The sequence below is a fragment of the Haemaphysalis longicornis genome, unplaced genomic scaffold, assembly GCF_048455015.1.
Source record: "Haemaphysalis longicornis isolate Haplotype H1 unplaced genomic scaffold, Haemaphysalis longicornis Haplotype H1 scaffold_7, whole genome shotgun sequence".
Lineage (NCBI taxonomy): Eukaryota > Metazoa > Arthropoda > Arachnida > Ixodida > Ixodidae > Haemaphysalis > Haemaphysalis longicornis.
This window is the reverse complement of record NW_027526422.1, coordinates 189,366,234-189,384,635: the sequence shown is the minus strand read 5'-3', so window position 1 is coordinate 189,384,635 and position 18,402 is coordinate 189,366,234. Positions and strand designations below refer to the sequence as shown.

At 47.6% G+C, this 18,402-nt stretch overlaps 1 protein-coding gene across 2 annotated transcripts in view; it reads right to left on the bottom strand.

Moving 5' to 3' along the window:
• LOC144147333 (nitric oxide synthase-like protein) overlaps window positions 1–18,402 on the bottom strand; it is a 544,108-nt gene that overhangs the window by 68,787 nt on the left and 456,919 nt on the right. For both annotated transcript variants that reach the window (XM_077679449.1, XM_077679450.1), the window contains exons 9-10: window positions 17,545–17,646; window positions 10,196–10,390 (exon numbers count right to left, since the gene is read on the bottom strand). In XM_077679449.1, coding sequence (XP_077535575.1) covers window positions 10,196–10,390; window positions 17,545–17,646 — 297 coding nt within the window. The remainder of the gene's footprint in view (window positions 1–10,195; window positions 10,391–17,544; window positions 17,647–18,402) is intronic.

Sequence of the window (18,402 nt, the reverse complement as noted above, 5' to 3'; positions counted from 1 at the left end):
AGGACTTAACTAGTGAAGGTAGTCGTGCTCACTGCCTGCTTCAATTAGTTACCCTGACTAGTGCTGCATGTATACTACCACCAGTTAGCAAGTACCTAGTGTATACTGGTACAAGTAACTCGTTAGTGTTCGGTTACTGAGTGCCACAATCCTTTTTTAAGAGTTATGTAGAAAATTTCTGATTGCCGCCCTAAGCATTACCACAACACCGTGTGCAATAAATCACTTCTACGATATTTAGCTCCTTGCAGACTATAGACGCTTAGGGTTGCTTACGGCCTATTGTTCGAGAGTGTGCGGTCTCCGCTGAATCATTCGGCCACTGCGTTACGGCTCGTCAGAAGCGCAATGGCTCTATCTAAACTCACCCTTCAGATGTTTTTTCATTGCTGTCCGTGGTTGCGTGGCTCAGAGCTAGAACTGACCAATCCGTGGAGCTTTCCAAGCGATTAGACCTCGAGTGAAAACGGTGCATTATCGAATCGGAGCCTCACCTCCTTGTTTTGTGCTGGACCCAGACGATAATGACGGAGTTTCGCTCCCGACGCATCTGCATTTAGTAATGTAATTTTCCCCACCACGGCGCCGGATCCTACGTATGCAATGGAACACGAAAGCGTGTTTGGTCTGGATAAAGGCGATGCTTTAAGGTCAGAGCTTACGACGCGGCTGTGGCCCGGGTTCGTCGATAAAGCAAGGGGACTGCATATCTTCGCGTACCGTTCGCGCGCCAAGCCCTTAATCGCAACGCGCCGCCATTGTGGGGTTCCTGCGTTCCCTATTGAGTCCACCCTGGATTTCGCATTCGGGATGCGCGAATGCCGAGACGCACTTACTCACCCCACGGCCGATTACGCGTGGTGCACCCTACAAGTCAGCGCCTAACTAATCACCTCATTTGTACTTTCGAAGTCCGATTGCGTTCGGCCGGGCATGCGAGGGGGAAGAATGGATAAAGATAATCGAATAAGTTGGCGGGCCAAATTTAGCGGATGCCCGTCGGTAGTCCGCGAAGCAGCCGTGAATGCAAATGACGCTCTAGCGCATAGGGAGGTTTGCATGTCAAGTGCGTTCTCATGTGATAATTGCTTCCATTGTTTCGAACCGGGGATTCTAAATTAACGTTTGGAGATTTTGCGCATGCGCTACATTGGCTTGCATTGTTGTTTTTTCACTTCCTGACTTAGTCAGGGAAAATTTGGGTGCGTCTACCGCACGGAGCAAGATTAAGATAGGAGGCGAAACTAGGCTTCCTAGCGCGGCCAGATAATGTCACATGCGCTCGTCATACATTAAGCTAGCGGCACCTCCCGCGGGTAAAGAAACTGCGCGGCCTCCGCAATCGGCATTTCACTGCTCAGCCGCGGAATAAGCGCGGCCGCTATCACTTCGTTCATCAGGTGCCGCTACCCTTTCCTTCGCCATCGCAGCTACGAAGCTGTGCAGTTCGCCTTGCTGTTCATTGTGACATTATCTGGTCGCTCGCCCGCGCTTGTCGCAATGGGCAGTTTCGCCTCCTATATATTCTTGCTCCGTGGTATTCCGGCGCTATAAGTGTTGATACAAATGTCAAGCCACCTGCCGGTGCAGTTAGTGAAGTGTCTCTAAGCATAAACGACTACCTAAACCAGTTTACTGCGTACGAACGGCCATTTGACAACATTACTTCTGTATAACAAACGCGTTAGCTCTGGCTTTGAATGTACAGAAATCACTGGTAATAACGGTACTCCTAATTGCGAAATTAGAGGGCGGCAGTTTAGCTGTTTTCATTTTAAGATATACTGAGGTCAGAAATTTGGTAGAGACGTGCATGTATGTATAGCTACAGACTACTCTATTTGGTACAAATACAAGCACGCAGCGTGTAGCTTGGCTGGCATTGACAATGTGTTGTGTTGCACAATGCATTCTGCAGTGTAGCGCGTGCGTCTCGATCATCGGGACATCGCCGAACCTGCGCGTGGGATGATCGTACGCGCGTTTCACAGCAGTCGCCTCAGACAGAGCTCCTCTCGGCGAACGTGTGGCGGCACGCTATCCTGGAGCCATCTTTTAGTTGCTGCAGACGGGCCTCATACAGTTAAACGTTCTGTTTCATCTTTCGCTACTCTCCTCCGGTTTAAGGTCCTCATGGACGCTTCCGCTATGCCCTCCTTCGCTTTCCCCCTTGCGCTCTTTCGCTACCACCGTCGTTCATGCTTCGCTGAGCTCCGCACTCGACCTTCTTCCTTCTATCCTGCGCTCCTCCTTCACTCAGTTAACGCCGTTCAGCCATAGTTAGTGGTGCTTAAGAGATTCTTACTCTTAGGTGGATACACTTGAAAGGGAAATCACGACAGCCTCATGACACGTGTGTCGCTTTTAAACGAAAAAAAAAAAACCTTACTCAGCGTAATATGCATCGAAAAACTGCGAGAACACCTAAGCAATCCTATGACGCGTGTAGTGATTTCGAAAGCACGTCTCTTGTCATAAACTATCATCATTACCTTTTCCGTCTTTTCCTTCCTCTCTCCGTCACTACGACTCGGTATGTATCCGCTTCGCATCTCCTTGCCAAGAATACATTTAGCGGGGACGCACTTTGCTAATCAATTTATTGTTACTTCTGTAATTAACATGCTCAAACTACTCATGCAAGCCTCAGTACATGTCTCTAATACGCATTTCTAAGTGTAAAGCAACAACGCATTCCTGTGGTCGCCTTTAGCATTTCTCCCGCTGTCTTTTTAAAGCGAAGTTTTATTGCCCTCACTGATGCCTGACCTAGTGATCTCATGACCACGTGTAGTCGCTCCGCGGTTGCCTGAACTTTGCTAAAATTGAAAGCGAACATTTCCCCAGTGCGTTAGAACATTTCTCTAGTGTGTTTCAACACTTCTTTTATTTTTACCTCGACCTACTGAGCTCTGTCTACAGACCTCTTGTCGTTTTTTTTTTTTTTTTTTTTCATTTGTGTCATTATTCACCTGACGTAGCATGTTAGGCTATCTGCTGGTCAGACCTCGTCAGCACCATTAAACTGCGTTCTCTCTCTCTCTCTCTCTCTCTCTCTCTCTCTCTCTCTCTCTCTCTCTCTCTCTCTCTCTCTCTCTCTCACTCACTAATGCCGTTGTAAGGCAATGTGTCCTGCAGAAAAGCCTACTTTCTTTGACGATGATGATGAGTGATCGTGGGTGAAATGGAAGTAGAAAACGCGTTGTGAAGCCGGCGTCTATTCGATTGCGCCATTTCTTTTTTTTCTTTTTTTCCAATTGCTCCATTTCGACATGGTCCGAGCGGTTTGGAAAACTCCGACGACAACCAAAGAATCCGTCACGAGAAAGCTTCGCGTTCAACCATCGTTGTCGTTAGACGCAGGGGTGCAAGATTTTTTTTTCTTTCCTCTGTTACTCTGGGTCGGTTCTACCCCCGTTGACATCGCTAATCAAAGAGGACATTTATTAGGAACGTAATTTGCTTCTCTCCCAATTGCTAATTCCGTCACAAGGATCCTCAAATTACTGACGTTCGCCTCATTACGCGTCTCTAAAACACGTTTCACAGTTAAATAGTTAAACAGAAAATTTACATTTGTGGGGTTTTACGGGCCCAGATTACACTACGTTGTACGGCGCCCAATAGTGGGGGTGAAATTCACACAATGGCAGTGCGCGAAGGCCATGAAATCATTCTTCAGTGGCTGCCTGGTCACTCGGACATACAAGGCAATATTAGATCCGACGCAGCCGCCAGCGCAGGCCACTTGCTGAACAACACGACCCAGCTTCCTTTCTCCCGAGAGGACAGCAACGGCCTTATCCTCGCAAGTGGATGGGCTGCACAATGGTCGGAGTGGCAGGACCGTCACCGCAGGTATCTACCACTGCACGCTATTGACCCGCACTGTGACTTCCGTTTTTCACGTGGCCTCAACAAGCGGTGTGAAGGAGTTCTGCACCGACTGCGCCTGAATGTGGCGTTTACTGGGAGTTTTAAGTTTAAGATAGGTTGGGAAGATTCCTCCCTGTGCCGGACTTGCGGTGTTCACGAGACTGTAAATCACTTGCTGTGCGTCTGCCCTCGATTCGCATCTGCGCGAAAAACTGCAGCGAGCTCCCTCTCTCGTGTACGTCATGAATGCGGTCTCGAACGTTTTCATTTTCTTGGCCCCTGGGCCAATAGTGCTGACGGTACCTTAGGTACAAAAGTTCAGCTCCAGTTCTTATGAGAGACTGAACTGGACAAATCTCTCTAGTACACAGACAGAGCAAGTGTGTCACGATATCTACTCTTTCGCACAGTCGCATTCATCTATTTATTTTTCTTGGGTTGGTGTTGTTACCTATTTTTTTCCTGTCATTTACTTTTCATTTTGTTTCAGCGTTTTCATTAACGATTTTCTTTTCAATTGTATTTTTACATCCGGGCTCTGTTAGCAGCATTCTCTTGTTTTTCTTGCCCTTTTTTTCTTTTTTTAACGCTTCATGTTTGTCTTCTTCCTGCTGTAATCCTGATGTCTGATATGCACCACTCATCGACGTAGTCACCCCCCATCTGGTGTAGCAAGCCTTGTCCCTAGCAGGGCTGACCTCACCAGTTCACATTAAAGAGCATTCTCTCTCTCTCTCTCTCTCTCTCTCTCTCTCTCTCTCTCTCTCTCTCTCTCTCTCTCTCTCTCTCTCTCTCCGGTTTATTTTCCGCCACCTGGGCATCTTTATTGCGCGCCGAAATCTTGACATACTGGCGTTTTTTGTTTTCTGCCGTAATCAGAAAAACGGTCACCGCAGAAAGATAAAAACGTATTCAGTGGGTCCACATTTAGTCGGCCAGATTTGGCGGTGAAAACTCTAATTGCTCGCGACGTGGGAACCCGTCGCTGGGCGATGCCGTAGGCAGAACCAGACATCTGTGTTTACTGCCGAACGCCGCTTGTTAAATGCCCAACGATATACCTACTTTATTTCCCTTTGTATTGACACACGCGTGACTACGCGTCACAAACACCGCGTGAACGTCAAGTAGCGTGCTTCTATAATTAACGTAGTGTCTAGAGTGCCATACGACAGCGCTCTAGCTCAGCGCTGCAGGTATGACTAAAGCGTCGTCCGACAACATTCGAACATTTAGGAGTAGGCTAGCATCGCCCCACTCGTCTGTCATTGTGGTGTAGGGTGTTTAGCGTTGCTGTTGTATATGTCCTTATAAGGTGCAGGCACTAGAATTGACGTTTTAAGGAGGGTGAATAGTATGCCGGTGAAACCTGGAATGAAGTCCTTTTTTTTTTTTTAACTACACAGCGAAACCCTTCCCATAAATACGTGGTTAGCAGAAAGAGGAAATTTTGTGCCGTGGACAACAGACTGCAGTCTGTGCAAAAAGCCAATCACGTCATCATCGACTATTGGGACCCAGTGTTCCACTCGGGTGTCCTCCAACGTGCGTTAAAGAAAGACTTACCCATAACACCGCACGGAATTCGGTTCCTACCAGTGAAAAATGAGGGCGGTGTGCCGTACGATTTGGTCATGCTCCTCAGTTTTCATAGTATATGGAGGACGAGAATGGCGGTGAGGAATGCGGACATAAATGCCCGGTCTGTCAGGAAAAACTGCATCGAAGCCCTACAGTATATACAGAGGTATTTCGTGCAGAGGATGAACCCCCTGAGTGGTCACCTGTGCTTGACGATTTAGTGTGTCTTAGAAAGTTTTAAAGCCACTTAGTCAGCCAAGTAGGGTTAACAGATCAATACTACAATATGACATGATGTGTGATGTACTGTAAAAATATCGAATCAAGAAATAAACAAAAAATCGTGATGGTGTAGGGGTTTCATCTTTGCTCCTTGATGCCAAGGGCGGTGGTTCGAGACCGGCTCTTTCCCCGGTTGCATTTTTTTTTCAACTTCAAATTTAATTATAATTTTCATAGTTAAGGTTAGTTTTGCGAGTTTAAAATTTTTGCTTTGTGTTCTTTAGGTCATGTTATGTTCGTTTTCGCATGTTACCTTGCTTTGCCTTATGTAGAGTCACGTAGTGCCAGACCCGGTATTTTTTTACAAAACGCCGGTGTACGTCGATATAGTGAAGTGCTTATGATACCGTCTAACGGCGCTCTAGATACAGCCTATAATTAATACACGAGCGTTGACGTACTATTTATTCAATAATACATGACGAAAATGTAGTTAAGATCCGATTTGAGTACACTCCTTCGTTGGTATACAGAATTCTGATTTTCGTTTAGCTCAGTTTGGTGTGCTTACATCAACTGCTCACTAAACCGGCGGCTCCCTAGACTGCTTACTGCTGCCACTTTAAAGTGACCTGACTGATTGAAGCAGCGTGTGAACGTGTATTTCCCATTTTTAATCCCCCGCGAACGGAAGGAGCCCTTAATTTCCACTTGTAATGGCACCTTTCACCATCATTGGTCAGTCACTCTGAATGGGTATGTGTGGATTGTAGAGAGAGATGTTTCCTGCCTAACTCAAGAATTCCGAAAAACATGACACTAGCAACGTCGATGAAAAACGACACCCCGGCCAATCACACATCGAACCGACGAGTCGAGAAGTTTCGAAATCTCGCTCCATGCTGTTGACGCAATTGCAAGTATTGAGCCAACGATGGTTCGTTCGCGCATTGACCCCTTCCACCCATCGGGGAACTTGATCCCTTGACTTTAGCCCTAACGTGCTGCAATAAAATTTTTGGCAGTGATATATGGTAAGGACGCATATGATGTATGCGTCCTTACTATAGCGCGATTTCTTCGACGCATTTGGTTGCGCTTAGCCAAAGATGTGTAATGGGGTCGCTTATTTTTGCCAGAAAATTCACCCTTCCCCTGATTGTGCTGAAAGGGCTTCAGGGTGTCCCTTGCTCGTTCCTCTAAACACGCAACACTTTGCAAGGTGATATGTAACTAGAAAAGAAAGCTCGGGGCGCATGCACTTGAGAGACGTCTTCAGAACCGTGAGATATGGAAGACGTTGCTGAGGATTTGCGATTATAGAATTGATTAGCACATATGTAGACATTCTTCAACTCCTTAGGAGCAGTAGATGTCGCTATTAAACTATATCTAAATAAAACAAACACATCCAAGGATAAGTGAATAAGTCGCCGTTCTGCGGGCACCACACAGAATACACTTTTACTCCTACATTTATCAGCTCGTTATCACATGACCATTTCGATCATTTCTATTTCACATTACAAGGACTCCCCAATAGTCCGCCTTCGGACACGAAGCCAACTTCGTTTTTAATAAAAATTTCTAACTCGCACCATAAACGGCGCCAAAGTTTATCTGGAAGGTAGCAGCTATAGCGTTGCACCCAGACGTAACTCTAGCCATAGCTACAGTTACGTACAAGAGTAGCCATCGCCGAAATTATAGCAGGTAATCTCTAATAATTTATAACAACTAATCATTACCAGTGACACCGGCTAGTCAGTGAGTGGAAGTCGTTTGGCCGGTTGAATAGAAATCAAGACAGTTTGTTCTCATCGAGAATGGTGGAGACTGCATTACACTCGGACCGAGCGTCCAGGCGAAATTTTAGCACAGAATATTGTTAACAATTCAATATTAACGTGCGCTGCATATTAGGACCAGTAGGTAGCGGAGCTAATCTTGAATTCTAGACTATACCAACTAGCCCGTAAACAAGCCCTTCAAATACAGTTACATCGGGACGTAACACTAGCCACAGTGTATCTGGCAGCACGCTCGCAGATAATGTGAGCCGTTCAAGCGCCGCAAGACTACACATTTCTTTTTCAGTGCATTTAATGAATTATCTTCTAACAGAGGCAGATATTTGCGCTTGTATTCCACGGCGTCTCAGTTGTTACGGCACCCCTTGCGAGATACATGCTTTCTCAATCATGCATTTTGAAAACCAAAACCTTTCTGCGTTAACGTCAAGTACCTTCCAAACGTCGAAGTACCTCTGTCAACCCCACCGAATGTCCCGCAGCGGTGCCAAAACGGAAGCTCTTTTCCTCTCTTTCGGCTTTTTCTCTCGACTTTCAGAGGATTACGTTTGCCCGCATTGTCCTTTTCTCTCCGTGGTATGTTTTCCAAACATTGCTTTATCTTGTGTACAAAGGCAATGAACTGATAAAAAAAAATGGTCGGATATTTAAGAAACGCAGCCTGTTTACAAAGAACTAAAACATAAGCGTTTATTTCCTTCAAGGCGCGCACTCATTTGCAAGATATATTGTTACCAATGGCATATGGTTTTCGCTGAAAAGCAACACGCCCACGCACAAACATACGCAGATATGTATGCAGGTAAGTGTTTGCGTGCCCGTGTATTCTATATCGAGAAAGAAGTGGGGACAGAAAGCAACGCTTCAGGCGTTATTAAATCTTTGTCGGAGACTGAATGAGTAATTTGTGGGAACCAAATTCATCGATCACAGCCGCTTTTCCCAAAACACTTCTACTTAACTTTCGCACGCGCCTGCTGCGAGGCGATGGTCGACGCCTCATTTAAGGCATTTTGGGAACTTTTCATTGCTCCCAGTCACGCGAGAAAGGTGCTTCTGTTAAGCGGGTAAAGTTCGAGGCAGACTTTCCCCCAATTAATCGTGATTTTCGAAAGGCGCCTTCTCTCGGAACAAAGGGATAAACAAGTTTTTGTTTATAAACCTGGCTCATCTGAGGCAATGGCGAAGCCATCACGCCGGGAAGAACAGCGCAGCGCTTTAATTGCCACCTTCGTAAATAACCCGCTCGCAGAAATTCCGTTCGCTCAAAGTCAGAAGCATGTAAGGAGGGCCGTACGCAAACTTTTTGTTTTAACATTACAGTGCTAACAGCCCGTAAGTACAAACTGCGTGCAGAAACAACATGCGAGAGCCGCCTTAGTCATGTTGATGGTTTTTCGTTGCAAATGAGAGCGTATTTATAGAAGCAATCAAAGGCACGTGGCTACTCTCGTTTGGTGCGCCATATTTTAACCTGAATGCTACATTCGAGTTAAAGCCGTGCAGGTGAGGTTTTTACTACTCCAAAAAATTTCTCTTCAGACCAGCATATTGCTGCATGCAGAAATGAAAAATAAACAGGCCTAACTCCCCAAAAAATTGGCGCTTCTCCGGTTTTCGGGAAGATGATGGTGACCTAGTTTCTAAATTTTCTCTGTCCTTACGCCAGCCTACAGTTTAGTAGCTTAGACGGCCACTGAAGTGAGTTAAGCAATACATTATCAGATTAAAATCGACAATGCATTTTCACGCGTTTTAACCAAGCGCACAAGTGCGTTCCAAAGGGCTGCTTTCCTCGCAACCATCCTCTCAGCCAATTCGCTGACGTCAGCTATGACGACACCCTGACGAGTCTCTCATGTCTAAATTTAGCGGTTTGCTAACAAAAAAAGAGGCCCCCAGTAAACACAGTACGGGTAAAATAAATTCTTGAAGGTTAAGGCGACGTGAAACCGCTTCGTAGTGTAGTCCCTTTCATTCATTAAACTTTGATAACGTCTTAGCATGTGCTGTGCCACGCTGCGCATGCGCATTTAGATGATCCTGTCGACTGCGCCAACTGAAACGGCGCTAGCACAGCTCAATGGTAAAATTGCTCCACTAGGACAAAGAAGCTGTAATAATCTACAGCAGTGTCTGTATTAAAACAGAGTTGAGAACTAAATTTGCAGTAGGCTCCCGTTCAGACGAACTCGAAGGGGCGGTGGCACTATGTTCCTATTATACGGCATTCGTATTAAGAGGAGGTTTTCGCAATAAAATTGATAAACCCTCTGTGCTTATAATAATTGTTTATTAGAAGCGTGTACGATGTGTTTTGTAAGATGGTTACGCAAACTTTATGTTGTGTACTTGGTTCCTTCTTTTTCTTTTGCCGACTATTTTTATTCACTTACAGAAATGTAACCCCCCTTACTCAAACCTCTTCACTGGGCCTGTCTGGTAAGTAAGTAAATAAAGAGGGCTGTTCGTCTTAACCATGGAGTTATAACCGGGTTCGTCCTAACCGGAGTCTAATGTACATTACAAAACTACGGCAACTCTCTGCACAGAAGTAGAGTTCCTGTGAATAGTTTTCCTACACTAACTCTACATCACAGTAACGCCACGTTACAGAACGACAACATTACATGAAAAACTACAGCAACTGTGCGTTACAGAAGACACGTGCGCCATCTTCGCCAGGCGAAGCTGTGCATGGGTACCTGGTACTCGTAGTTGGGCTTGAGGTGGTAGTAGAGCATCTCCTGGTGGAACACGGGCGTGAGGCTGCCGCTCAGGGGCGGCACGATCCAGACCCAGTCGCCCGGGCAACCCCCGCGGAGCCGGTTCTCGTTCTCCATGTGCTTCATGAACTGGTCCGACGCCGAGTGGTGGTCCACGATGGTCACGTTCGCCTTCTGCGAGTCGGCAGGCCCATGCGTGTCACCACCGTACCCGTCTTCTTCTCTGGGCATTTTGGCGCTAGCCTGATTTTTACAGCGGTAGCTGTTATGGGCAAGATGACGGCTGGCCACCATATTCGTGCCACCATTTCCTCACCCTGACAATGATCACTTCAAATTTAACATTTGAATTTAGTTTTGCTATTAAAAACAGGCACAATGAAACGAGCGGGTAAAACACACAGGAATAAAAGTAGAATTGGCGATGATAATATTATTGATAACTAATAGTAAATATCGGCAGCTACGTGGTTCTGTTTTGTTGTGAGCCTCCTATTTGCGTCACAGATGACAAAAGTGCTCCACTGCGAGTGTTTTTTTTTTGTTAACCCTCTTATGTGGCTGCTCACCTGTCCTGTTATTTGTCCTGCCCCCCGCCCCTTCTTTTTTCTCGCCTGGAAGTACACTATATCTTTGACACAGAAACAAAAACGGAAAAAATGCTGTCAACGAGAAACAAGCGAAAGCCACAAACAGGTCCACAAACAGGTCAACTGTGCTATCGTCATCCGCAGTCGCTCTCCTCCATCGAGCCCCAAAGACATTTCACAAATTTCAAGCGTTCACTCCGCTGGCGGATGTATCGGTTGCTCTAGCCTTACAGGACGCGCGGTATCGTTGAACAATCGCATGAGGTTTTTAAGTTGCGGTAATGTCAGTTTTTGAAAGCTTTAGATGTAAGTTGCAAGGCCTAGGAGGCGTTGATGTCCAAGCTAAAAAAGGCAATCTCTGAACGTTTTACGGAGCTCTCGGAGGAGGAGTGTCACGTGACAGGCATTTCTCAAGTCCAAACTGCCTTCTGAGGTCATTAGATCAGTGCTGCCAATAACGATGACGTACACGCGCGAGTAACAGCCGTGGGGAGGTTGAAAGAAAGTTCCCTTGACACAGAAGTTGTTGCAGCAGCACTGGCTACAACCCGTGAATGCTGAACACTTAAATACGCATAGGTACATAAGAAAATAGAGGGGAATACACTCACTCCCGTAGTTCAATTTGTGGAGCATTGAGCTTGTTTTCCGATAGTTGTGGGTTTGGATCCAACCTTGAGTGATAGTTTTCTTCGTGCGGTTATTTTCCACTATTTAAATATTACTACTTCCACCCCAACAGCACACGTGCTACACACTCCATGGCATGTTTAGCGTAGCTCAATGTAAGCTTTCAAAACAGCACGCTTCGTTCCTATACAATTGCATCTTTGACGAGCCAAATACCTCTTCGAGGGAGTTCTTTGTACACCCGACAGTGCACCAAGCAGGGTTTGTTCTACGGCTCTAACATCAGCTTACGGCGCACTTCTCTATATCCTGTGGTGAGGGCCAGACTTCGGCTTGTAAGTCGCCATAAGCCCATCCCTAGCTGGCACGCAGTAGCGAGGCCAAGATCCCTGTTTCGGAGCCCACTCGTCGATGCGAAGGTCGTACATCGTAAGGTGTGTGAATTATTTACGCATTATACATCCCCACTGTCTCGCCTCTCACTCTTCGCCTCTCCCTGCCCATCTCCTCCCTGCCCATCTTCGGTAGTGCGGAAACGACACGGCAGCCGAGTGTACACAAAACCGTGCGAGTACTGCACGAACGGAGACCACGTGCTGAGGCAAAAGCGAGGATTAATGTTCCAAATCTTCACTTGTTGCCTATACATCATCCCGGAGAAAATACACTAGAAGTTCCGATATAGCATCTCTGTTGTAGTAATGCTGCCACATGGTTCTTTCGCTCACTAGAGTACCTTGGACAAACGCTAAGCAAATGTTCGATAATCTCAGGAGAACTGCTCAAAAGGCAGTCGCTGCTGTCCTACATACTCAAAACGAGTTCAGTAATAAAAAAAAAATGAACGAAGCTCACACTGACGCGCAAGACGTGAAGGTAGCGACGCCTTACGAAATATTCACGACCATAACGAAGGTTTAAGTCCACGATTGCAGCCGATTTGCTTCTTCTCCGCTGCCGCAACGACCTTTACTGCATCACTGTTGCTGTAGGTGTGAGCTTCCTTCTTTTTTTGTGTGCGATAATCATTGGAGTGGTGTACGCTATTACGCGTCTTTCTCGTTAGAAGCAAGTGTTGACACGATTACGGCGAACGCTGGAGTTTCTTTTGCCAATCTTGGCCAATGCCCCGAAGTGGGTATGCTTGTCACGACAAACGTGCGCCGGGGACGCTGGGCAGTCGACGCGAGGCAAGCAAACACGCGCGCTCAGCATTTTCTTGGTTTTGTTAAGTGCCGGGCGATCGCCGCGGGGTCCACGCTCACATGGACGCGCTGGGCAATTTGCTGGTATTTTTAACTGCGGACACGAAAAATTACGATTTGCTAAACAGCTTCGCTGTTAAAATGCAGGCCTGCAGTAATTGTCGTTAAAATAACTGGAAAGGCCACTTGTTAAGTTCGGGCCCCTCACTCATTCATTAAAACCGCTCGGCAATTAGATATCTTTCGCTGGGGTAGCTTGTTTACCTGTATGGTGTTTGTTTTCACGCCGGCCGATCCCAAAAGAGCTGACTTGAGTGTGAGGGAAGTAAGGAGAAACCGCGGAGGCTTCTTTGTTACTCGCCGCGCTTTTGTGTCCACCGGACTAGCGGGCCAGGAGACGACGCGTACAAACGCGTCGTTCACTCCATAATAAATGAAAGCAATGTAAGCTTTCGGAGAATTTCCTTGCGTTCGTTTGAGAAGCCGGCGCAGGGGTACGGTTGACATTTTAACGACCGCGATTACCGCCACGAGAATCCCCGAACCGGACGGGAGCTGAAGGTCGGTCAAGGGGTCAAACCTTGGGTTAAACATAGGAAGAGGTCACCAGACGCTCTGCCTGTGACATTTGCACTGCTCAAAGTTACTGGGCAAAGTTTGAGTTCGTCACACGTCTGAACCTGGCGACTCGGAGGCTGGGATGCGTCAACAGGTAGGAAATCAGGCTTTTAGGTACTCCACGTGTCTACAAAGAAAAGGAATTCTGGCGGCGCGGAGCACAAACATAGGCGTGCACGTTATGACAATACTTTAAGACATGCCGCCCGAGAGTCGATTCCCGGCGTTAGGTCTGCTTTTAGTTGGTTGGTTTTCATTTCTGTTATATTTGTGTTTTGTGGAATACCTTTGGGTTTCTGTATGAGAGTGGGAGAAGTGGGTCGCGTGACTATTTTGAACCCACCTAGCTTTGTTTGCCGCGATGGCCAATTAGTGGCCTCGTGGGGGCTAATGAAAGAGCCATCCTCACTCTCAAGTTGTGAGGCCCCTGTTGTGGGCGAGGTTTTGGTGGTAAACTCGAGAAGTTCGATGCTTTCTGAGGAAAGGAGGATTGAACAGAGACAAGGAGGTTGAGCGGGAGAGCGGCGAGCCCCACTCGACGCGGTCCTTCCCGACCTCTTGTATGTCATTACGTAGTGTAAATAAAATGTACAGGCGTCCACAGAATAAACCGGACCAAGCGAGCGGCGCGCGATAGCTATCGGTGCGACACCTTCCGGCCCAGCGCCTGCTGTCGAGATAGCGGAGGGCGCATGCGTGTCCCTCCCTATAGTTTGTGCATGTCAGTTTCCTTGACTGCGGCTGCAGCACTCCGTTCCTGTCGAATGCGACGCGCGGCGGCGCCTTGCGCGGCTCGCCTACCGGGCGGGCGTGATGCTTGGCAGCAGCCGGCAGCGTGCGCCATGCGCTGATGCCGCGTAACTGCGCGTTCATCTGAGAATGTTTGTTCGGCGCTCTTTTTATCATATTTTTGACTGGAACGCAAACTGGCGTTGAAGAAAGGCTGCGATAAAGATTCACAGATGACTAAAACAGTGCTGGTCGTTATGCGACGAACACAGTTGATAGCAAGAACTGAATACAGCGAAGGTTTATTCGGTTGGGAACAAAAAAAAAAACATCGGTGATTGTCCGAGTGGTTCCCCTTATTAATTGTGTGTGAAGTTTCCGTCGTTTTTGATAACTTCACGAATGCGTCGGGGGAGCGACTCATAAAGCGACTTTATGATTTCGGGACGGGGGCGCAGGCCTCCCCATTCATCTTCCACTGCCTGCCACAACTCGTCCGCCGTGCGACCGCAGTCATTTCGTTTGCCGAGATTCATCTTCATAATCCCCCCCACATTTTCTATCGGATTTAGGTCTGCCCCGCACGGAGGCCACCGCAGCTGTCGCCCCGCGTGGTCCTCGAGCAGTGAGCTCACGGCTCGTGCTGTGAAGACAGGGCTTCGGTCCTGTTGCAGGATGAAGCACCCGTCCAGGACGTAGGGGAGCAGACTTGTCGAAATGATGTTACAGTATTGGGAAGCACTGAATGGCCCAGAAATTCTGACGAGGGGTCCCAGGCCGTCCGCACTCATTGCGCCCCATACGCTGACGGGGCACCTCCCACTGGAAAGGACGCTTTGGATGTAGCCAGGCTGGTATCTAAATTCCATCGGGCTAAATACAGAAATACATTCAGGAAAGATATCTCCGAGGAAAGATATCTTCGAAGATGTTCGGAGGGTATACTAGCTAAATCAATGAAAGGACATTCACCGTGTTTGATAGTTTACATCGATTGAAATTACTGGCACATTTTTTTAGCGGGAGGCTGCACCCCCACTGCCACCTAGGCGAACAGTATCCTGTATAAAACTATGCATCAATGTCATCCTCTTTCCACATCGGGAATTACAAAAGCCCCGTTATCTGATGCGGGTTACCTGAAGTGTTTCGTAAAAAACCAGCGACAAGAAATGCTTAACCAACGGTGTTTATAAAACTACGATTAAAACGTTTCAAATGAACCCAGCTGAATAAAATTTACAGGGACATTGTATATCGGTTGCTCCGAAATATAGTTATTAAAAGGTAGTTATGCATTGCTAGCCTTAATAACAATTACGCTTAGCGTTGCACTCGGGACCCCCGAAGGAATGCTCAGCAATTCTCACATTAAACCGTGCTCCCGATTTGACCTCTTACACTGTAGTAGTTTATATATCATCTAGAATGCACATTACCAGCTACGTTTCACAGTTTAGTTTCGTACCTGCAGCTCATCGGACGCCAAACACGCCAATGTTGATCCCAGCGAGTGGAGAAAGTCGATTCGTCTGTGAATATAACTTCCTTCCACTCGTCCGTTGTCCACCGCTCCACTGCCCGGGCGAACTCCAGCCTTTCCAGCCTCTGGCGGTCCGTCACGCGCGGTTTCTGCGCTGCCACGCAACTCCCGAGTCCCGCCTCCTTCAGTCGTCTTCGAATTGTCTCGCAAGAGACATTCAATGACAGCTCCTGTCGAATTTCTTTTGCAGACAGGAGGGGATCTGCCACAGCGGCTGCGAGCGACAATCAGTAGTTCCTGCTCCTCACTGGTGACTTTAGGCCGCCCGCTGCGCTCTGCGTCAATGAGTATGCCCTGATCATCGCGGTAAGCTTGAATAATGCGGCTTACAGAAGTCCTAGACCTCCCGGTGAGGTGGCAACTTTCGCACTGAGTAGTCCCTTCGATGAAAAGTCGCACGATGTGCCTCCATTGCTCGATGGGGACGCGGGAAGGCATTCTTCACGAATATGACCATGCAGGACGAGTTACGTGCTTTATACGCTTCATAGCTATCACTGTCCAATGGGTGACATGGAAGGAAACGCCTCATTGCTTTTCGATAGCAATTCACTCACACCGACAGCTGTGTATTTCGGTCTATTTTTCCGAAGCGAACAAACTCTTTCCTTCCTACTTTCTTCCCTCCTCCCATCTTTAAACCGCCTCTCATATGCCGCACGGGAAAAACTCGAAATTAAAAAAAAAACATCGCTGTTTTTAGTTATATCAACTGTGTGTTTGTCGCATAACGATCAGCACTGGTTCCGTCATGTGTGAATCTTTATCGCAGCCTTTCTTCAACGCCAGTTTGCGTTTCAATCAATAAAATGATAAAAAGGGAGCCGAACGAACATTCTCAGATGAACGCACAGTTACGCGGCATCAGCGCATGGCGCACGCTGCCGGCTGCTGACATTCATCACGCCCGGTCGGTAGGCGCGCCGCGCAAGGCGCCGCCGCGCGTCGCATTGGAGAGGATCAAAGTGCTGCAGCCGAAATCAAGGAAACTGACATGCACAAACTCTAGGGAGGGACACGCATGCGCCCTCCGCTATCTCGACAGCAGGCGCTGGGCCGGAAGGTGTCGCGGCGATAGTATTCGCGCACCGCTCGCTTGGTCTGGTTTATTCTGTGACCGCCTTACATATTCTACATTTTGAGTTTACTTGGAGTAGACCGCCGTCGGCTATGTGCCGTCAGCAACGAGCCAGCGAGTCATCGTTTCAGCGGCGTTTCATCGAATCGATTGATTATAGGGTTTAACGCGCTGACGCAACGCAGGCGATGAGGCGCGCCGTAGTGGAGGACTCCGGATTAATTTTAACCACCTGGGGATCTTTAACGTGCGGCGAAATCTCGTACACATGGTGCTTTTTTGCTTTTCGCCTCCATCAGAAAAGCGGCCGCGGCGTCCGGGAATCGAACCCGCGACCTCGTGCTCAGCAGCGCAACGCCTTAGCCACTGAGCCGCCGCGGCGGGTCGTTTCATCGAAACATCGCTTCGATCATCGACGTCGGCGACCGATCAACCTTTGAAAGTTAACTCCACTCATTCCAACACAGTTCCCAACTTCTCCTCGCCTTTGAATGGTAAAATGTCATTGCCCATCTCATCCAGCTCGCTAAAAGGACTTCCGTGGCCGCTGGTTCCGACACAGTTCTAAACTTCGCCTCCTCACTACTGAATTAAAAAATCTTTCCTTGTCCCTCTCATGCCGCTCTTAAACCAAACAAATAATTCGTAGTACAATGAAACTTCAATATTTAGGAAGAGCTGCGCAAGAATGATAAAGCTAATAAAAATAAGAAAATTTTCTAGTTTGTGCCAGGTGCGCGCGTGTGGGCGAATGCGTATGAAACTATTTCGAATAGGTTTGAAAGTTCGGAAAGTCACTCGGCGTCGCTTTCCCTGCCCCATGCCTAACCATGTTTGCACACGCCGCAGTTCTAGCCACGAGGCCCGCTGGTGTAAAAACACAAAACACCGGAGAAGCGATAGGGGAATGGGAAACGCTTGGAGGGGCCACTTGCCTGGAAACTGTGCATGACAGCCAGCGTGAGCTCGACGGCGGCCCGGTCGCGCCAGAGAGTCGCGTTGCTCTTCGTGTCGATGCCGATTCGAGTCGCCACTTCCTGGGAGGGAAAACAGGGAACGGCAAAACAACAGGTGGCGCCAGATTCGTACGTGCACGCGTAGAGTGAACAGAGCTCGTCGCAGCGAGCAACCGTTTGAAGGCATACACTGGCGGAACAAAACTAAGGTTGAAAGCCTACAGCATGGTAGATTAGTTCAGTCTGTGTTTCTGGCAGTTTAGGCAAGGCGGTTCACGATATATAAAGAGAGCAATACATAATAAAATGAAGTTAGTACATGAGAAAACAGGAGCACCAACGCTTAGTCTCTACCGCTTTCATTGAGAAACTGAGTAAAACGTTGCATGCGGGATTAAAAACAGGAAAATTGCAAAACGCAAAGGGTTGACAATCGACTCTGGCTCGAAAAGGTATTGAAAACGCGCACTTTATGCGTACGTGAACTGTTGGAGCGAATGAGTAGTATACGGAACCCGAGTCGACAAAGGGAAACCATAAAGGAATAAACGCTTACGAAACCAGTTTGATTCCCTTCCCAATAGGTAGCGAAACATATATCACCTGAAACTTCCACAGAGTTGTAAATCTAGAACTACAGAGGAGAAGGGAACTTTTTAACCATGCCAAAACTTTGTGCGTTTAAGTTAGTAGCTCCGAGTTCAAATTTCAAGTAAGTGGCGGGAGTGCGTCAAAAATTTTATGAGAAGTGGAGCACGCCCCGCAATCTAGCCAAGACGCCTTGACCGATCCAGTTCCCTTCCTACTATTTATATACACCCAACATGCGTAATGACA